The sequence below is a fragment of the Scomber japonicus genome, chromosome 7 (genome assembly GCF_027409825.1).
Source record: "Scomber japonicus isolate fScoJap1 chromosome 7, fScoJap1.pri, whole genome shotgun sequence".
In the NCBI taxonomy this organism is placed as follows: domain Eukaryota; kingdom Metazoa; phylum Chordata; class Actinopteri; order Scombriformes; family Scombridae; genus Scomber; species Scomber japonicus.
The window spans coordinates 23537770-23556926 of NC_070584.1; the positions used below are offsets into that span (position 1 = coordinate 23537770).

General features: G+C 38.9%; 1 protein-coding gene across 1 annotated transcript in view; it reads right to left on the minus strand.

The window, feature by feature from the left end:
• rabgap1l (RAB GTPase activating protein 1-like) overlaps nt 1–19157 on the minus strand; it is a 118694-nt gene that overhangs the window by 36690 nt on the left and 62847 nt on the right. The window contains exon 14 of the mRNA XM_053322060.1: nt 7587–7700. Coding sequence (XP_053178035.1) covers nt 7587–7700 — 114 coding nt within the window. The remainder of the gene's footprint in view (nt 1–7586; nt 7701–19157) is intronic.

The window sequence follows — 19157 nt, forward strand, 5'->3', positions numbered from 1 at the left end:
ACTGGAATTTTGAACAAGCTGACTATTGTTTCAGACTAGCTCTAACAACATGTCGTTTTAAAACTGGGATTCGTAGCAACTACATGTCATGTCATGGATGAAACATTACTATGTGAACATTTTTTAGATTGCTAGATGGATAATGTGAACCAGATATAGTCCTGTTAGGTCTGAGTGGAAGCTGCGTAATCATAACATAGCTAAGGTGAACTGAAAACTTTTGAATGTTATGAGAAGTGTTTCTTGTGACCATAGACAGGTAATATTTTCAATAAGATCAGAAATTTCATCTTCTTTTTCAGAGCCAGGAATAGGTCTCTTGTACATCATTTGATCTTAAAAGCTTAGGGCCTTGTTGATCTTCCAGCCGGCACCAGTGTTATCACTTTAATGTAAATGTTGCCAGAGCATCAGACGGAGATCTGACAGACATCAGAGGACATTTCCTAAGAGACCGGTTCTCTCCAGTACCAGTTTTTTCCTTTTTTTCAGAGGAATTTCCCAGGAGACTGTCTTTCCCGTCTTGTGTTTTGAGTCAGTGTTAACCTCTCTCACTCTTCCTTTCTCTAGGAGGCATCTACTCACTAAATCATGAGCTATGACAAAGTCCCTGTATCTAATAACATGCGACTGATATCCTACACCCACTTTAAGAAACACTTCCTGGGACCAAGTGGAGAAGAATATGTTATAGTTTAATTAATGAGAAATTATTAGCTACACAGTGAATCTCCAAATGAAGAAGTGAAAAATCTGGAAAACTCTGCTTAATCTTTGCTAACATACTACAGATCTACCCTACTCAATGCACAAGTCTTTACAACAAGTTAGTGACTTCTAAAGGTTCAGTGTGTAGGATTTAGTGGCATCTAGCGGTGAGGTTGGAGATTGCAACAATCTGAATACACCCTCCCCCTTCGAAGAGTGTAGGAGAACCTATGGCCATGCAAAAGGGCCTCTCTAGAACCAGTATTTGGTTTGTCGGTCTCAGACTACTGTAGAAAAATGCCAAAGCAACATGGCGGCCTCCGTGGAAGAGGACCTGCTCCCTATATAGATATACACACACAATGATTCTTTGTTTCAGGTGATTAAACACATTTAGGAATATTATATTCCATTTCTGCCAAGTCCCTTTCGCTAAAATTCTACACACTGCACCTTTAAGGGCGCACTCATACTAGGGCCAGTTGTTCCGTATCGTGCTGAAGCACAAATGTCCCCCCTCCCCTGTCCCCCGCTGGCCCACACTCCCATTACCTCAAAACCCAAGTGTACTCAAGCACGGTTGCTTCCGACACATACGTTGCACAAAAACATAGACAGACAGTTTCCTCTCATAAAACATGTACAGGTGTGTGTTTGCGTGCTGTGTGCCGGTAAAACACAACACAGCCGATCAGTTAACACAACGCACTATGATTAAAAAGTGCACACAGGCTTCTGAGTCATGCCTGTGCAGTATGCAGTACTACATTTGTGTAAAAAAGACTAGTAAAAGCAAACGTACTGATTCAACCCTTACGCCAGTAAAAGTAAGACTTAGTTTAATGACTTAGAAGTCGCCAAATGACTTACTTTAATGAATTTCGTTTATATAATGTAGATTTGTAAAATATTACTTTTATGAGGGTCACAGTCACAGACAATAAACTTATCATTTCATAATTGTGGTAGCAGTGGTGCAGCAGATGTAATGAAGTCCACGCAGCACGCTGGATGAAAACTAATATTAAGCTTATAGCCATTATAATGTCAATGGACATAAATTGAGTTCTTTTGCCTTAATAATGATAAATTAATAAACATAAACATAACAAAAAATGGTCGGATTGGGAACCCATATATGCATAATGTCTCTGCGTTGCATTTAGTGTTGCTTGAAATGACCAGGGCTCAGCTAGTGTTGCCTTTTAAAAGTCGTTGATTTCCCAGGATTCCCGGGAAAATTGGCTTCTTTTCTCGGGATTTAAAATGTCTTATTTTCGGGAAAAATGTTAATCCCTAATGCACATGCTTGACCAAGTGTACCATGCTCAAGCACACCTCTTCCAAGCTTACCGTGCTAGGGAAGTGTACCGTACTCAAGCACAGTACACTTGCACTCACACTAGCCAAATAATCTGGACTTTAGGGGGCAAACGTGCTTGGGCACGGTACGATTGCCTAGTGTGAGTGCGCCCTAAGAGTAGAAGGATGAGCTGATGGTGCTTAATTTCACACAGGCTTTTATTTCAAACACACTAAAGGCATAAAACGAAGGCAAAAGCTAGATGCATATACTCATTATCATGTAAAAAATGGAATCTAGCTGCCATCACCGCTTGGGGTAGGAAGGCAGAATACACTGCCACTGTTAAAGTCTGATTGATTTTGTACAGTACTGTAACAAAACTCAGTCATGCCATAACACACCACTCCTCACCCCTGCAGTAGCAGTGGAAGAGGGGCCTGTCCAACATAAAAATCCTTCTGCAGCTGGTTCAGTTATTAAAGCATGTAAGACTGATCTAGGAGAGTAACCTTCAGATGAGAGAGTCTCAGAACGGTCGGCGGTTGACACACCTCACCAATCATGCTAATGAGCAAGCACACAGGCGTTTTCACAGTGTAAACAAGGATCCAGGGGAAGGCAAAAGTGTCCAAAACCATTCAAATTACACCTTTTTAAATGTGAAAAGTGGCAGAAAGCAAATATGAACAAGGGGAAACAGTGAACATCTCACAAATTTAATTCTTACAGTATCTGCCAATGGCATTACAATGCATAAAATATGGTCTGAGAGAAAGATAACATCAACACTGAACAGCAAATTAATGACTTCCCAAGTGGGAATCAAGCAGGGCTCCAAAGTTCATTCCACGATCTCCTAACCTCTACCTATCAGCTGGTGGAAAACCAGCAAAACCAGGCCCACCCACCAATCTCAGCCAAGCAGCTCAAAATACTTGAGACGTCAGCAGCACCAGAACTGATCTCCGACCCAGAAAACATATAGCAGATATCCATGTTTAAATTTCCCAAGTGTTGAAGTGAGTTGTACACCTGGTGGGGTGTTACAGCGGAGTTTTCTGTTTGTTTCAATAAAGGTGTTCATATACAGTATAATGTGTTTTGTCCAGCTCTCATCCTGAACCACTACTTGAAATGACTAAGCTGGTAAGGGTTCAATATCTGCCTCACAGATATTTTGGCAGGATGCTCACTCTTTGATGGACTTATTAACGGTAACATTAGTCAAATCTCTGAACATTAGGTTAGAGGATTCTTTCCCTCTTTTCATGTTTGAAAAATGAGTGTGGACATCCAGAGCTCCACTGCTGATCAGTTCAGCTAATTTGGGGTTTGATGTGGAGGTAATGGAGAAGTCTTGTGGAGCTGTCTGGAGTGTAATCTACAAACTGACATGCTTGATGGAGTGTGGCATTCACACGTCCCCAACTCGGCTGGGAGAAGTGCATGCTGACAGATGGATGGGGGAGGTCCTGGTGGGAGAAATCTAAATTTGTTAGCCTGAGCGCATAAAAAGCTCAGAGGGGTGGATTATTAACAATCTATATGCCTGGTCTCCATAACCAGTAAGAACTGTTTTAGGTCTTAGATATATATAACTTTTGACTTTTGGTGCATTCTTTTAGGTCAACCTGACAAAAATATGTAGGTCAAAGGTAAATCCTTTTAGCAACCAGATCTATCAATTACCACATGTGCTGTAAAAGGGTAGAGCAAGACAATGAGTTAGGGCTGCAACTAATGATTATTTTTATTATCAATTATCATTGATTTTTTTTTATTACTCTACAAAATGTCAGGTAATACTGAAAAATGTTAATTCATTCATAAGATATGTCCCATATTCTAACAATCCAAAAATATTCAGTTTACGATTATATAAAACTTAAAATTACGTAAACCATTAATCAATTATTAAAATAGTTTCTGATTAATTTTCTGGCAATTGACTAATTAATTAATCGACAAATCATTGCAGCTCCACAATGATGACCTGAATTCTTCACTCTGAACTTTTTTTGCTTAATGCTGGGAACTTACTGAGATTCAGTCACTGACAGATCTTATTATAAATACTGTAATAGGAAAACTGTGTGTGCTTTTGAACATTGTTATTTGGATATTATTGTGTATGCTAAGATATGCTATTTCTGTAGATAAGATAGGGCATGAAGGGAAATCAAAGTATTTGTAGGTAATATCTTTTTTTGTGATGCATGTTTTGCTTAGTGCAGAAACAGCTTCTCTTTCTTGGAGGTCAAAGGGCTACAGAATAGAAAGTGAGGGAAATTTCAATTCTAACAAACCCTGCTTGACCTGTGTTTTAATGTATCTGATAAGGATGGTGGTCACCAGGATATGAACTAGTATCTTGAATAATGTGTGCATGGAAACAACTCAGTGATCACTGGGATACGCAACATTAGCTGGGTTGATGAAGCAGGTAAATGTGTTATCATGTTTACTTTTTGCCCCCACTGTGTTTAAGTTGTGTTTCCATGGAAATATTAAGGATATTCTCTCTGTTCATCTATTGGACAGTCACAGGTTTTGAATCCTCCCACCAGCTGGGAAAATAATGCTCTTCTTTCCCTAAAAACCCACTGTCAGCGCACCCTTGAGTGAGGCACTTAACCCCTGACTGCTCCAGCGGGCCGTCTGAATGACCTGCAGTAGACGTCTGGGGCTGTACAGGTTAGCTAGAAGTGTGACTGAGTGGAACATTAAGAGAATGAAGCAAATTGTCACTGAAAAAGAGCACAGAACTCAGTTGACCTTCCCCAAAGAATAAAGGTTAGAAAATAAAAGACTTCAGGCTCATTACTGAGTAGGATATGAAGATGAATATACACTTTGTCCTGGATCCTCTGTGCCTGTAACCCACTCATGCCTCAAGATCCAACCAACCTTATCAGCAGCAAATCTACATGGATTTGCATACAAATGAAGGCTGGCTCGCCACTGACCTAGTTGGGTCCAGACTGGATGCTAACCCTTCCTGACAGGTCCTCCCAGAGCACTGACCGGCCATACTCTACTTTTGCAGTGCCAGAAAAATACAAAAGGCACAAAGTTCAACTTTATTATTCTAAAACTATCTTTGATTTTAATGAATAAACAAAACACTTCTGCGATATCCATAACTGTGTCTAATGTATACTCTATATACACTCCCTTCATCTAATTTTGCGTCCTTCACACAGATTTCTGTTCACTAGATAATTATTACTGAGGACAAGCTTTTAAGTATGTTTACTTCTTATCACTGAGTTTAATTAGATGCTATATGATCTAATGATTGAAATATTTCTTGTTCTCTTGTGTTTGAGTTATTGTCATTATTATTTATAGATATAAACAACTTTTTCCTCAATTGTCTTCTTTAGTTCTTTGTTATTGTGCAGGGCTTTATCTACACAGGACCATTTTAGGATGATCACTATTCATCAATTAAACTGCCTCTTTCCCTCAACATAGCTAATGTCATGACAGTTTAAGTACAGGTTCACATTATCTGCATGGTGCCATAAAGAAGATTTACATGGTGTGCAAATGTTCAAGAGGAACAAATTATCTTGACTGTAACATATTTGGTTCATAAATGCAGGTAAATTATTACAGGAATGAATGAATGAATAAAATGAATCCATATAACATTAGTTATATGGCTTAGGGTGAATTTTCATAATGAAGACTATTTGAGTTGCTCATAAACTCACTACTTGGGTCATGCTTTATATAATTTTTTTTCTCTGTGCTCCAACATCTCTTGATATGGTCATTTTTGATGACACAGTTCACTCTGGCTGTCCTTGAATAGAGTTGCGGTTGTTAAGACAACAGAAGGAGCATGTGGAAAATCTCTTCTGTAACTAAATAAAATCAGTAATTCACAGTGAACCATTTCTTTGTTGAAGAGTGATTAAGAAAGTATTCACAAGATGCAATTTTAGAGAAGTCTGCACTATTTATGTGTTGATCACTGTAAAGCTTGGTTAACAGTTAATAAATGAGAGTATATTTAAAATATAAACAGTTAACTTCAAGAAATCACATGTGCAGTCTGCAGATTTTATCTATTTTCTGCATTGCAAAGATGTCTGCATGATGAGGCATCTTGGTTGAATTCATAGCTGCAGTCAGGTTAGGAGTAGGACAGTGACAGAGATTAAGACTGGCTTTAATGCATTATAGTAGTGTTGACCTTGGCTTTTGTCTGAATAAAATGTACTGTGCGTCTTCACAGATAATTACCTCAGGAAATGAGTCCACAGGGAACCTCTTCTTACAGCACTTATTTTCCTTATTCATTTTTAATGAAAAGGAGGAACTGCTGTATGTTTTTGTGGTACAAGGCTTGTGGCTGACCCTTAAAAGGTCAGCGTGAAGGATTGTTCAATACTGTGTTTGTATGCAAGGCTTTTATCTTTTAATATAACACTGTTACATTTCATGTTATTCATTGTTAAGGGTGCTGTTTATTTTGTAAAGATGCATCAACAGGGGGTCTACATCTGATTTTTTATTGAACCACATATTTATTTTGTCTCATTTTACTGACAGTACAGAAGGCTTGGGATGTATTTCAGCTGTTACTGTACTTAGCATTGTTCGAACAGGATTTCAAGATTTAAAGGATATGCTTGTAGTTGCAGGGCCCTATTTCACCTCACCTCAGATTTTGAAATAATCATTTACATTATGTGACTACACTGTAGTTTCCATAATGCAGTTTCCAGGCTCCAAACCCAGGCTACATCTCACAAACCATTCACTATCAAACTGTAATCTCCAGGACATTTACTGAGAATCAGCCTAACAGCACGAAGCCAGACTAATCATAGAATTATATAGAGCCTTCAAAATGATGACTATTCTCCTGCCTCTAAAACTGTCCAAACTGTGTTTATCAGCTAGGCATTAGAGCTGTACAGTAAAAGCATGAACCATTGTGAAACTAAATGTTCTACTGCTTGACTCCAATTTGATATTTAGAAGCCATTTTTGGTGGGTAAATTGTCAGAAATTTCCCACCTACACAACCACCATCATGTTTTTCCACTTTAAAAACTGGAAGAAAAGATAAATGACTGTCCACTTATTGGTACGCACGCCTGGTATGTCATGTGTAGGAAGAGTTCATGTAGATGTTTCAGAAAAGGCAAATACTGTCAACCATATATTGTACAGCCAACTTGAAATGCCCAGCAAGTGCCTACTGAGACTTGCCAGATCACAAAGAGTGAACAAAAAAAAAAAAAACACCCTAATGGTTGGCTACAGAGAGATAGTTTTGCAGGGTTTAGCACAAGTTTGGATTAGCTGCTCATCTCATAGCACTACCCAGCAGGAAAGAATTCAAAATAGTTGCTAACACAGCATGAAAGAGTGTGTATTGAGATTTGCCTTGTGTTCCCTGATGTCACACAGAAAAGTTAGGTGATGTGACATACAGTAATATGTAATCCAGTTCCAATTTTAACAAATTAGAAATCCCTTGATATTACTGACAGTCAACTCTGCTGCTACATGGATACCCCACCACAACTTCAATATGATATATTAGACTTACCTTGCAGATCTTGTACAGTGAATCCTGTCCATCTCCGTCAGAGTCCTTAAAGTAGTCGTGTGCGGGAAAAGTGCGGTGGATGTCCCGGGTGATGACACCTTCCTGGGCTGAATCCTGCAACACACGTGCATTAAATGCTTTAGATGTGTGACAAAATCAAATCCGAATTCATGACACTGATGTCATTTTCGTGAGTGAAGGTTAAATACTTTTTAATGAATGTTTCAATTCAGCACACAGGAAATTTTGACTGTTCACAACCTTCAAAATATTTAGTGAAAAAGGGCAATGTCTCAAGCTCAACACAGATGTGACTCAGTTCATAACTATGATACAAACCAGCAAATCTCTGCTATGTTGCTGTGTTTGTGTGTGTGTGTGTTTGTCCCATGCCTCCTGCAACAATGCTCCCCAGGCCTCAGTCACTTAGTCTGTCTAATGTCTAATCCACAGTCACTGCAGTGTATACACACACACACACACACACACACACACACACACACACACACACACACACACACACACAAGAACTCTTGTATTTCCCTATCACTTTCTTTTTTCACACACATGCACACAGTCAGTCATATGCAGGTCGTCACGCACACACGCACAGTGCAAACACTACCGGAGAGAAGACTGGCAGCACAGCATTTTCCATCAACTCACTGTAAGCTGCAGATAAACCAACCCTGAGCCTGACTGGCCTTGATGTGTGTTTGTGTGTATCAGAGAGAGAATGGGAGAGAGTGTGTGTGTGTGTGTGAGAGAGAAATTTTGTCTTTCTTGCTTCTTTCCTCGCCTTGTTTCCTGACAGACGAGAAAAAAAGGGGGGAATTTAAGTGAGAAGCGTCTCATATAGGAGGTATGGGAGCGTTTCTGCACATTTGTGGAAAACACTGCAAATGTATCATGCTCGTATGATCAACTTGTCTTACTCCTTTATCATCGTTCCACCCTCAGTCAACTGTCTTGTCCCTTTCTCTCTGTGTTTGGTTCACCAGGAGGAAGATTTGGGCATTGCATTGCATATGTTTGTGCAGGGAGCTCTTCCGCCATAAAAAGATAATAATTGGATCACAGTGGCCACCAGAAACCTTTTTGAGGAGTTTTGAGGTTAAGATGCATTATAATGTTATCGCGATATCACTGGTTCGATTCTGGCTTTTATAAACCTGTCTCCGTGATTCCTATCTGTCTCTACAATCCCTATCTAAAAAGATCCAAAAAAACAAAAAAACATTAGTTTGTTCTTTTGGTTCTTTTTGTATTCATTTTGATTTAGATTATTCTATTTTTATTGCTTTTTTATAGCATAGGGGTTGTATTAATTTTTGGATGATTTTAAGCACGTATTACATGGCAGACTGTAGAGAAATGACACAAAAGTGGAAAGAGAGACAATGAATGACATGAAACAAAAGTGTCAGTAGTAACCCTAACCCTGGACACAAACCAGGGACAATGTGGTTCATGGCCGGCACCTTTAAAATAACCCCTCAACATGCTAATGTTTTTGTCACATAGCACATGCTACATACTGTATTTATGTTTAATAGTAATTTATGTAATCTATTTTTGGTTTGCTGCAGTTTTTTTCTTAGATTATTTGTGTTAATTAATTCTATTTTCTGTTTGTAAATTAAATTTGGGAAAGAAAAAAATAAATCCAGCCTCAACCAAAGGCTTATGACACAACACTGACAGTTATTAACCACCAGTCACATCCTTAAAAAAAAAAAAAAAAGATAGCTCTTGATGTATGTGACATTATCACAAACACACACAATTATATTTCATTTATCACTACTGTATTTTAATATTTTGGTCTACAATTAGCTAAATATAATCCCCTGTTTACTATATGTTGCCAGTATCTTACAATTTGCTTATTCTGTATGATTCCAAATACGTACAATTTAAGTGCTTCACATACATATCCATGGCACACACACCAAAGGGTTTGATAGAAGCTGCTGGCACAACTGTGTGTAATGCTTTAATGAGATTTGTAGTGTGGAGGTGGTGTGTCGTTCTGTGTATTATGTGTTGGAAATGGAACTAACGGTTTTACATTGCGTTCCTACTGCAACACAAAAAAACAACAACAAAGAGGCAGCACTTCAGGAATGAAGGTAGTGTGTTGTGAGGTTGTGGCTGTTTTTAACCTGACAGCAAAACAAATTCCCCACATGGAACAAAAAAAAGATACATTTCATATTTGTATGTAACACATAAAATCCTCTTGGAGAACACAGTCTCTAATATTAACTTGACCACACACAGATCACACACAACATATACAGCATAGTAAAATATGTAATACCATAATTTTACTGGTTCAACAACTTTAATTCCACTAAAATTTGAAAAGTTAACATCACGTTACCACCCCTCTAGACTCCATATTTATTCACATTTTTTGATGGAAATTTTAAGTATGAAAATTAATAAATCATATTATATTTAGGGACTAGTTGACTAGTTGAGCCTGTTAGTTAAGTTGTTTGAAGCCTTAAAGCTGCAGTTGGTAAGTCTTATAAAAGTAACTTTTTGTCATATTTGCTAAGACTGTCACTATGTGAAGACAGCGTTACATAAAACTAGTAATCTGTAAAAAAAAAAAAAAAAAAAAACGGCTCATTTAGGCCCACCTACTCTTACTGCAAATTGCCAGAATCCACCGCGGCCAGACAAAAAGAACCAATCAGAGCCAGAATTGTGTCTGGTGGAGTGTCTGACAGCTGTCAATCACTGCTCACGCACACAGCCCCCTCCCCCTTCCTCCTCAGCTCGGTCAAGCTCATATCTCCGAGTTTCTAGGTAAGGTATAGCCATGTGAAAGTCACTGTAAAGCGTTTTATATCTAGCTGTGTGAAGTGTAGTTCATGTATTACCCATCTCGTGCACATCCATGGTCGCGTGTTGTTGCGCACACGTCAGCCTCCTCTGGGGGAGGGATTCTGAAGGCAGGGCAGGAGTGCAGCGGAGAGGGAGGGGGAGGGATCTAAAAGTTGTACTTCTTCAAATTTGATGCTAAGTCGTCTCTCTCCTCAAAGTTACCAACTGCAGCTTTAATGTTGCTAGGCTAACCACATCTGACCAGAGTCATGTGTCAAAGGTGTCAGAGGATGTCATGTTAGAGGATAGGAAAACCACATTTTTGTAAAAGTGATATAAAATCTCTCTTCGTCCAGGGTTTCCCAGCAGCGCGCCAGGCTTTACTTTACTTTTAAATGTATTTTAGTTGTTTTCCCAACTAAACTGTGTTACACAAGTAGTATAGCTGCCTTAAGGAATAGCTCAGTGAAAAGCGAGTGTGCAGTCTACTGAGAGAGAGAGAATGTGTTTGACAGTGAAGCTGCCGCAACGGTGGATCCAGCCTACTATCCGAGAGCAGGCTGAGCAGGCAGAGACATTTTGCCGAAAACCAGTGCAGAGACCCTGGGAGACATAAGAGCAGCTGCTCGCTAACAGCTAATTGTGTTTATAGCAGAGAGCAGGAGGGAGGACAGACGTCTCAGTCCACTTCTCTGTGCTGCAACTCTGCTGCTGCTGCTGCAGATGGTCATGGAGCAGACACATTAATATATAACTATAGCGTCAGTCATAGTATTGCTAACATGCTTGGTATTTTACTAATTTGGAATTTGATGAACCTGGGCACTGACACACAAACATGAGCTAAATTTAAAAAAGCAACCATGTTTCATCACAAAACCCCCACAACCTTCCGCCCAGCCTGCCCAATCAACTTTTCTGGTAGAAACCCTGCTGGTCTCTAAACTGGCTGTTTTCAAGACCTTGACAGGAGAGTTGAGTGAGTCATTTAAGATTGAAAAAAAGCGTCATTAACTGAGCTGTGTTTCAGCTGAAAGCCTTGAAAATCATAGCCTATACCACTCCACTGACAAATGCAGTTTCTTTTTGACATAATAATGTGGGATTAGAAAAGACGTGTATGCTACAAGTCTTTATTGCTGTATATTTATTAATTGTTCATGTAGTTTAAATTTGAAAGACGTTACATATGGTATATCTGGACGCAGTGCTTTGTTCAGTGTCTTCTTAGAGAGTAATCAGACTCATCTTACAGCATTTTTGTTATAAAATATATAACCTTTGATAGCGTCCACACCACTCCGACGGTTCGTTTAACACATTTGTGTGGATGTTTTCTAAGACTGAAATGTGTACTCAGTGTTCCATACAAATTTGTTTTCATCCCGTAAAGGTGAAAAATCGTAGAAATGTTTCTTACGGTGGGTGGATGTTTTCCTACTGCTTCTACTTTCTTCATAAGAAGAATGCAAATATCTTGTCATTAATATGAGAGGAGAGATTAGAACAGGACCACATAATGAAGTTTAACTAATCACTAAGTAGAAAAACATTATATTTAAAATAATTAATGTATTATTTTTTTATGAGCGAGCCAAACATATATATAACAATCACAATTATGACACTGTAATTACCATGGCAACACCAGAACCAGTAAGAATCTGGTTGACAGTGAAAGTTGTAAACACTTTGATTTAATAAACCATGCGTGCCTCTACTAATTAACAGCCTCATTACTCAAAAAAATGCCACCAAAAAAAAAGGGGGAACGGATGTCCTCTACTCTGCTCAAATTCCTTCTTCCTTCCTTCCTTCCTCCTTGTCTTGAATTCTTTCTCTTGTCTTCGACATTCCCCTGCCGTTTCCCTCTCAGCTTGAATTCTTTACTACCATCTCTTTTCTTCCTCTTGTGACTTCTACCCTTTTCTATTTCTATATCTTCCCATCTTTTGTACTTCATCTCCTACTGAACCACCTCATGTTCTGCTTTCTCCACTTTGGTCTCTTCCCTGTTATACCTCTGTGGTCTTGCTCATCTTTTATTCTCTTTTCTACCCACTTTTATACATCTCTAGTTCCATTTTCTTTTCCTGCTCTCCTTCCAGCTGCATGTATACTCATAATTTTTTTTTTTTTGGTCTCATCTTCTGTGCAGAGAGCAAACATGCTAAGATGTTCAAACTCTATGGTCTCAGTGTGATCAGGCTGACAAGACCTTTTTCTCTGACAGTAATGCTTTATGTATCCCATGCACCACTTAACCTGTTATTAAAATTAAAAGAATGCAAACGTTGTTGCAAATGTTTTATTTGTTAGCAAACAAGGGAAATCTATTCAGGTGTCCTTTAACACACAGTGAAAATAACTGGATAAAATGAGCCGAGGGAAAAACTAAATCAAAAAGCAAACACATACCGTACACTCATAGGGATAAGTGTATACTGTAAATAATACTAGTATAAAATGTATTAAACGTAATGTACTAGTTTCCATGCTTATTATGATATTTTAAGAAATTAAATAGTATTTGCAGTTTAATGTGCACAATACAATATTATCACAAGTAACAGTAAAGTTATTGATTTATTATTATAGTGGGAATAGTTCAGTCAACAGTCAGCAGCAGTAAATTGTAGAAATACTGCATCAAAGTTGTATTATGGTCCACAGTATGCGATGTAACATGAACATGTGAGCTTGCTAAGGGAATATAAAAAGCACAGCTCCTGTTTTTTTTTTTTGGTGGACTGTTCCTTTAATTCACTGCAGACCTGAGGTGATTAGTGTATACTTATCCTTGCTAAGCATGTGTCGGAACAAGAGTTATATGCTGCTCATTTAGGTGTGTGTGTGCGCGTGTGTTTGTGCATGTGAATGCTAGAGCTGGCAGCTCTGATCTCTGCAGGGAGGCTGAGGTGTTCAGGGGGAACTGCAGCCTCATCAGCAGCATCAGTTCTCCGTCACAGTGCCCCAGTTCCACCTCCCTCTCGACAAAACACAAAACAAACAATGAACCCCGGTTCTATACCCCATCACCCTGCTTCTATGAGCAAAAGCAGAGCCCTCAAACAGCCTTTATTGTTTTGCCCACTCAATCCCACACTAACAAAATGTGCATTTACTGCTTCAGCTAATCAAAACGGTCCCACAAATCTCTTCCAGTAACATGTAAAATATCAGTCAAACACTAACCTTGTACCCAAGAACTTAACAAAAAATAACATAGAACTAAAGGCTATTCTCGACTGCAGGTAATCCTTTTAGTTTTTATGTTGATGTTTAAGTTGCTGAAAAAAGTGGTGAATGCTTTTTTGAGGTGTAACGAGATTGAATCCTCCCAAATTGGCAAAACGGTTCAATAAGCTTTTTGACAGAAGCAAAAAGGCAAGCTCAAACATAGAAAAATAATTATCTGTGTGTTGAAACTAGATAATAATACTCATATAATGGCCGACATAAGCACACTCTTATCATTCACCTGTACACAAATGAGCTGGAATATTACAGATCAGCACAGGCTCTCTCAGCATTTTGCAGATGACATAATAAATATGGAGGGATTAAAAAAGCATTAGCACAGGCAGGGGGATTACATCAACACTGTCCAGCATCAGTCTGTATCGAACGCACTGTGTGTGTGTATCTGTCGGAGTGTGTATTCCTCAGCATTGTGCGTACCCGTCAGATTTATCCCCTGGTGGCTTTTAAACTGACTGAAGGCAGCAAACAAGACCGAAAAGGAGACGGAAATAAGGAGAGAAGGAGGAGAGAGAAGCAAAGAGCGAAAGGGGAAAGAGAGACAGAGAGAGATCAAGACAGATAACAGAGAGAGAGACAGATTGAGACAGAAACTGAGCGAGATAAAAGGAGGGGGAGACAGATATGTACACAGAGGGGAATGAGAGGCTTCCTCTAATTGTAGCCTGGGGGCTTGTTGGGCAGACAGTCCATTACTCAGACCTCACCAACAGGTAACCTACTTAACACACACAGCTAAAAATAAAAATTGCTGATGTGTCCATGCCTGTACTCCACCTCCACATGCCTATATATCCAACAGCATTTCATTTAACCACACTGGCCTGACTGGTGGAAACTGCTACAGGTCCAGTAGGCCAAAAGTTTTCTCACTGCATGAAAACCTGTTTGGAGATACACTATGGCCACAGAGGAGTAATACACCTATGTCCATACTGTTAGACTAGGTTCATTTATACATGAAATTATCTGCTATGTCTTACACACATGATTTGTACTCAACAAACAATGGGTGTAGTTTTTGAATGTGTGATTGTTTATATCAGTCAAAACATATAACATGTATAAAAGAGCGTATGTTGTATAATACACAGCCTGAGTAACGATGAAGCTTCAAACAAATGCTCTCTAAGTTGATTTTTAAACTCTGCAGTGTTTTTTTTAACTTTTGATTGGTTCTTTTGTCCAGCTGTCAATTATGTCCTTCCTGTTACAATACCAGTCATTAGACGCCACAAATAATGGTTTGGCATTATGTGTATAGCAACTTTTCTTATAAATGCAGCTCTGAGTGCTTTACAGGGGGAAAGAGAGCGAATAACATGACAGAACAAGAACATAAAGATAAGAACAGCAAAGAAAAATGACAAGATATAATAAATAACTTTTAAAAAAGGGTATTATATTAACCAAGTCCGGGTTTGTTTACTCTCAGATCAACAGGTAAGGTAAAGTTTTTATAAAAATATACATTTTTTGGTTCTTGCAACAACACATGAGAAAGAACCGCTTCAAATAGCTGAAACTTAACTGCCTCTGCGGCAACACTAGTCGAGGAAAGCAGTAAAAGGGCAGATGCTTGATGGCGGATATTTTAAATGTTAATCACTGCCTTGGGAGCTCTACCTCAATTTATATTAAGCTTGAAGGCAATTCAAGCCAACACCTGTCATTCTATGATAAAAACAGTTCAGTCGGAAGCTGGTACAGCTGAGCTGACATCCGAGTTGTTCCATGTCAAGTGTGCTCCTGCAGCTGACAGGTTAAGTCCTCTGTCCACTTACTGTTTGCCTTGCTGACTATTAGGCTTTGTTAGCTTTTCCCTCTCTATAGGGAGAAAAGGGATGAAACCAGGAGAGCTTCGGGGCCACCGGCCACTCACTCTAACTGACACTGGTGACTATGACCTTGGTGAAGTCTAGTCATGCTGTCGTGCATCAGGAGGGCAGGTTTAGTTTTTCCACTGAAAGAAAATAGTGGAAAACTGTATCCAACACTACAGTGTGGTGCAGTATCAAGGCTCATTGTGTGCACACTTCAATAAGGAAAGAGAGCCAACAGTTGCAGAGAGTGGTCACCTGTAGTTGTAAAAAGATACCCCACAGGTAGATTGTGTTCTAGAGAACAAATAAGGCATCATGTGGAGTTAGTAAAACAAAAAAATAATATAGATTCTGGAAAGTGTGTTAGCTGCCAACAGCTGTGCAGATGAGTAAAGCAGCACTGCAGTAGGATGTTGCAGGCATGTTGTTTAAATTCCTGGGGAATGGTTGAAATGATATTGGAAAGGGATGAGGATTTGTATCTCTAAAATCTGTGAATGTCAATGACCTAGTGAGTCAGACATTTGACACCAAGAACAGATTAGTTGACTTTTTGTTTTTTGAGGTCATTTTAAACATGAGATATTTTAAGTACAAAGTGGTGTACGGTCAGAAAAAATAAGCCGATACTGATGTGTTCTTCAGAGCACAGAGTCGATATGTCAACATTTTTTATATTTTCATTTAAAGCATGAGTCAGCCTGTCCATCAATGAATCCTGTCACAATGTCCTTGAGCAACATAATGACCCACCTACCTGCTCTCACATTCTTAAATGTCTTGGGATAAAAGTGACTGTTAAATGCTCAAAATGTAAAAATGTAAATGGAGAATTTTAGAAGCAGCCTTTCTCCTTATTATACCACTCTGTAGAGAGCAGTGAGCTCTCAAGTTACCCTTCTCTTCTGACAGTGTTATGCAACTCTTGGGTTTGGTAGGGGCCCACGGGTGCTTGCTGGTGAGCCCCTCAACAGAGAGGCAGCCACGCTTTGCTAAACCGACGAGGCAGGAGTGATATACGCTGGGTTCAGACAGCTGAACACTCAGAGCCCACTAAGTCCTAAAGTGACAGCCCAGCCAATCAGAGAGGATGCTGCTAGCGCTAAACCGCTGGAGGCAACCATGAAGACAGATTGCTGGGTACGAAGTCAAACTGTGTGTACAGAATAATTACAGAGAGAGCACAGCTAGAGAAAAAACCTAAATGTTTTACTTAACAACCCCAGCAACTGCCACTTCTAGTGAAAGAGTGATCACTGGATAAGATAACAGTCTATAGCTGGAAAGCAGTGGGTTTGGTAAAACAAAAGGTCCAGCTGAATTTAATGGTGTGATTGTTAACACAACAGATTGGCAATAGTTTGTCTGCCATATGAAGAACACATTTCGAAAATATGTCTAACAATGTTACTGCACAATATGATGATATACCATGAGATGCTATAAAATATAAACACCTTATTAGAAACACTTGTTCAATCTGATGTAATCCAATACAACAAATCTTCCATATATTCTACTCATGTATGTTAATGGACACAATATTAGGACAACTTTTCAAGATAACACACTTCTATACACCACCACCCACTACAACCAAACAAAGTAGAAAAACTACCTTCATCTAGAATATTCTCAATGATTTGAGGAGGAAGCACCCTGCTGGTATACTACAAGTCTCAAGGAGAAGGAACAAGGGGGTCATGCCAGTGTTAAACAAATACAGGTTTTTTAATAGTATTCAATGAGGCAAAGTTTCAAGCATTTAATATCTATACATTTTCATCAAATTCAATTTCCTCCCTGAATTATATTTTTGAAAAAACAACTTTAAACAGTAATCAGCATTTTGTCACTAAAACAAATAGTGATAAAATTTTCTTAGGTGGGTTAACAATTCCTACTGTTAAAGAAACTGAGGCAGGTTTCACAGTAAAACACACTCCTGAAGATGATGGGAGAAATCATTAGTAGGTCTGTATGTGTTTTACTCATCTCCATATACTGTCAAGTCTAATTATTGATCCTACTCTCAGTCAAAAAGCTCATTTTCCTCCTTCTTCCCCAGGGCAGAGTGATGGATCAATTGGATAAATCCAATGCTTTTCGACACCATTCCCAGTGATGGGAATGAGGAAACAAAAGCAAGTGCTGCACCATCTGAGCCTGGCTTCAGCCTGATCCGGGAGTGGTGCATTATGGGCCGTGCTAGTGAACAGAGGCTGTGATGAACCAGCAGGATGGTGTGTTAAAGAGCACGTCTGTTGTGGGGCTACAAACTGGATCTCCTCCAGACGAAAATTCACATGAAGCCGGAGTCTCAAAATTAGTTGAAGAAAATATATGCTCAGATTGAAGTACCATCATTTGTTTTGTTGTTTACTGACATCACACATTTAAAAGTAAAAGATCAGTTTGTGTGCTACAAACCCAGAAACAATGAGAAAAATACATGGTAGGCATAAAAAGAGAGGTAGGGAGAGAGAAGAAAAGACAGATGGGATAGTAGAAAATGTAGAGTACAAATATGAAGGGATGGAGAAACAAGAGCAGACAGACAGAGGAAGATGGGAGTGACACAAGGAGAGAGCAAGAGGAGAGCGATAACTGAATGACTGACAGCCAGAATATGAGCTAGCCTCTTCAACTTTTGGATAGATGGCAGCTCCTTCAGTGGAAGCCCAGTATTGAAAGTGACAAACACGCTGCGTTTGGATCACAAAAACCTGAAGTAACCCTCATGAAACAACAGACAAGGAGGGAGGGAAGATGAGAGGGAGAGAGAATGCACAAACGCACACGCACAAACACACACACAGTGTCTATACTCTAATAATGATGACCATTCAATGACTACATTCATTTCTTTATCCATTTATTTATGTAATTGAAATATAATTAAGATAATCATGACTGTAATGAAGTTGCACTGATATCAGTTTTTCATGTGGTACAACCTCCATTACCACTTCTACTGTAAGAGGCCTAGCATGCCTTTTATGGCTACTGGATAAAGGAAAATGGCAAAACTGGGAGAAAAATAACTGAATATCTTGGAAAAGTAGGTTAAAGACCTTATTCTATGAGGTTTCCCTTTGTTGATCAGTGGAATTGTTTGAAAAATGTGTGTTCAGCAAACCTTGCCTCAAATAGGTAAACATAAAATGCTTTCCTGGCAATTCAAAGGTCTGCCATTAATTTCCTCAGACACCCCTTACTAGTTTCCCTGTGTCAGGAAAATCCACCGGACTGATTGAGATATACTGTAAACTGTTTTACTTGACATAATTAGTCCACTAATAAAAAGTTTTAACATGGTTTGAACCACACCCTCTGTTTTGTTTTATGAATATTAAAAAGCACTGGATTAAACTTTCCACCTGGACAATTTAGGTAGCAGAATACCTCCCTACCTAAACAGGTGATTAAAACACTGAGGTATTGATTTACATGATTTACTTAAAAAAACAGCACGCTCACTGTTTACGCCTCATTTTCTGAAAAAAATGTCCCCCTGCAACTGACCATCGCAAACTGAATGACCTTGGTAAATTCAGTGGAATACATATGATTACTAATATTAATGTATATTAATTGATAATTACATATTAACAACTACAATGTACAATGACACTCCCCTAAAATACAT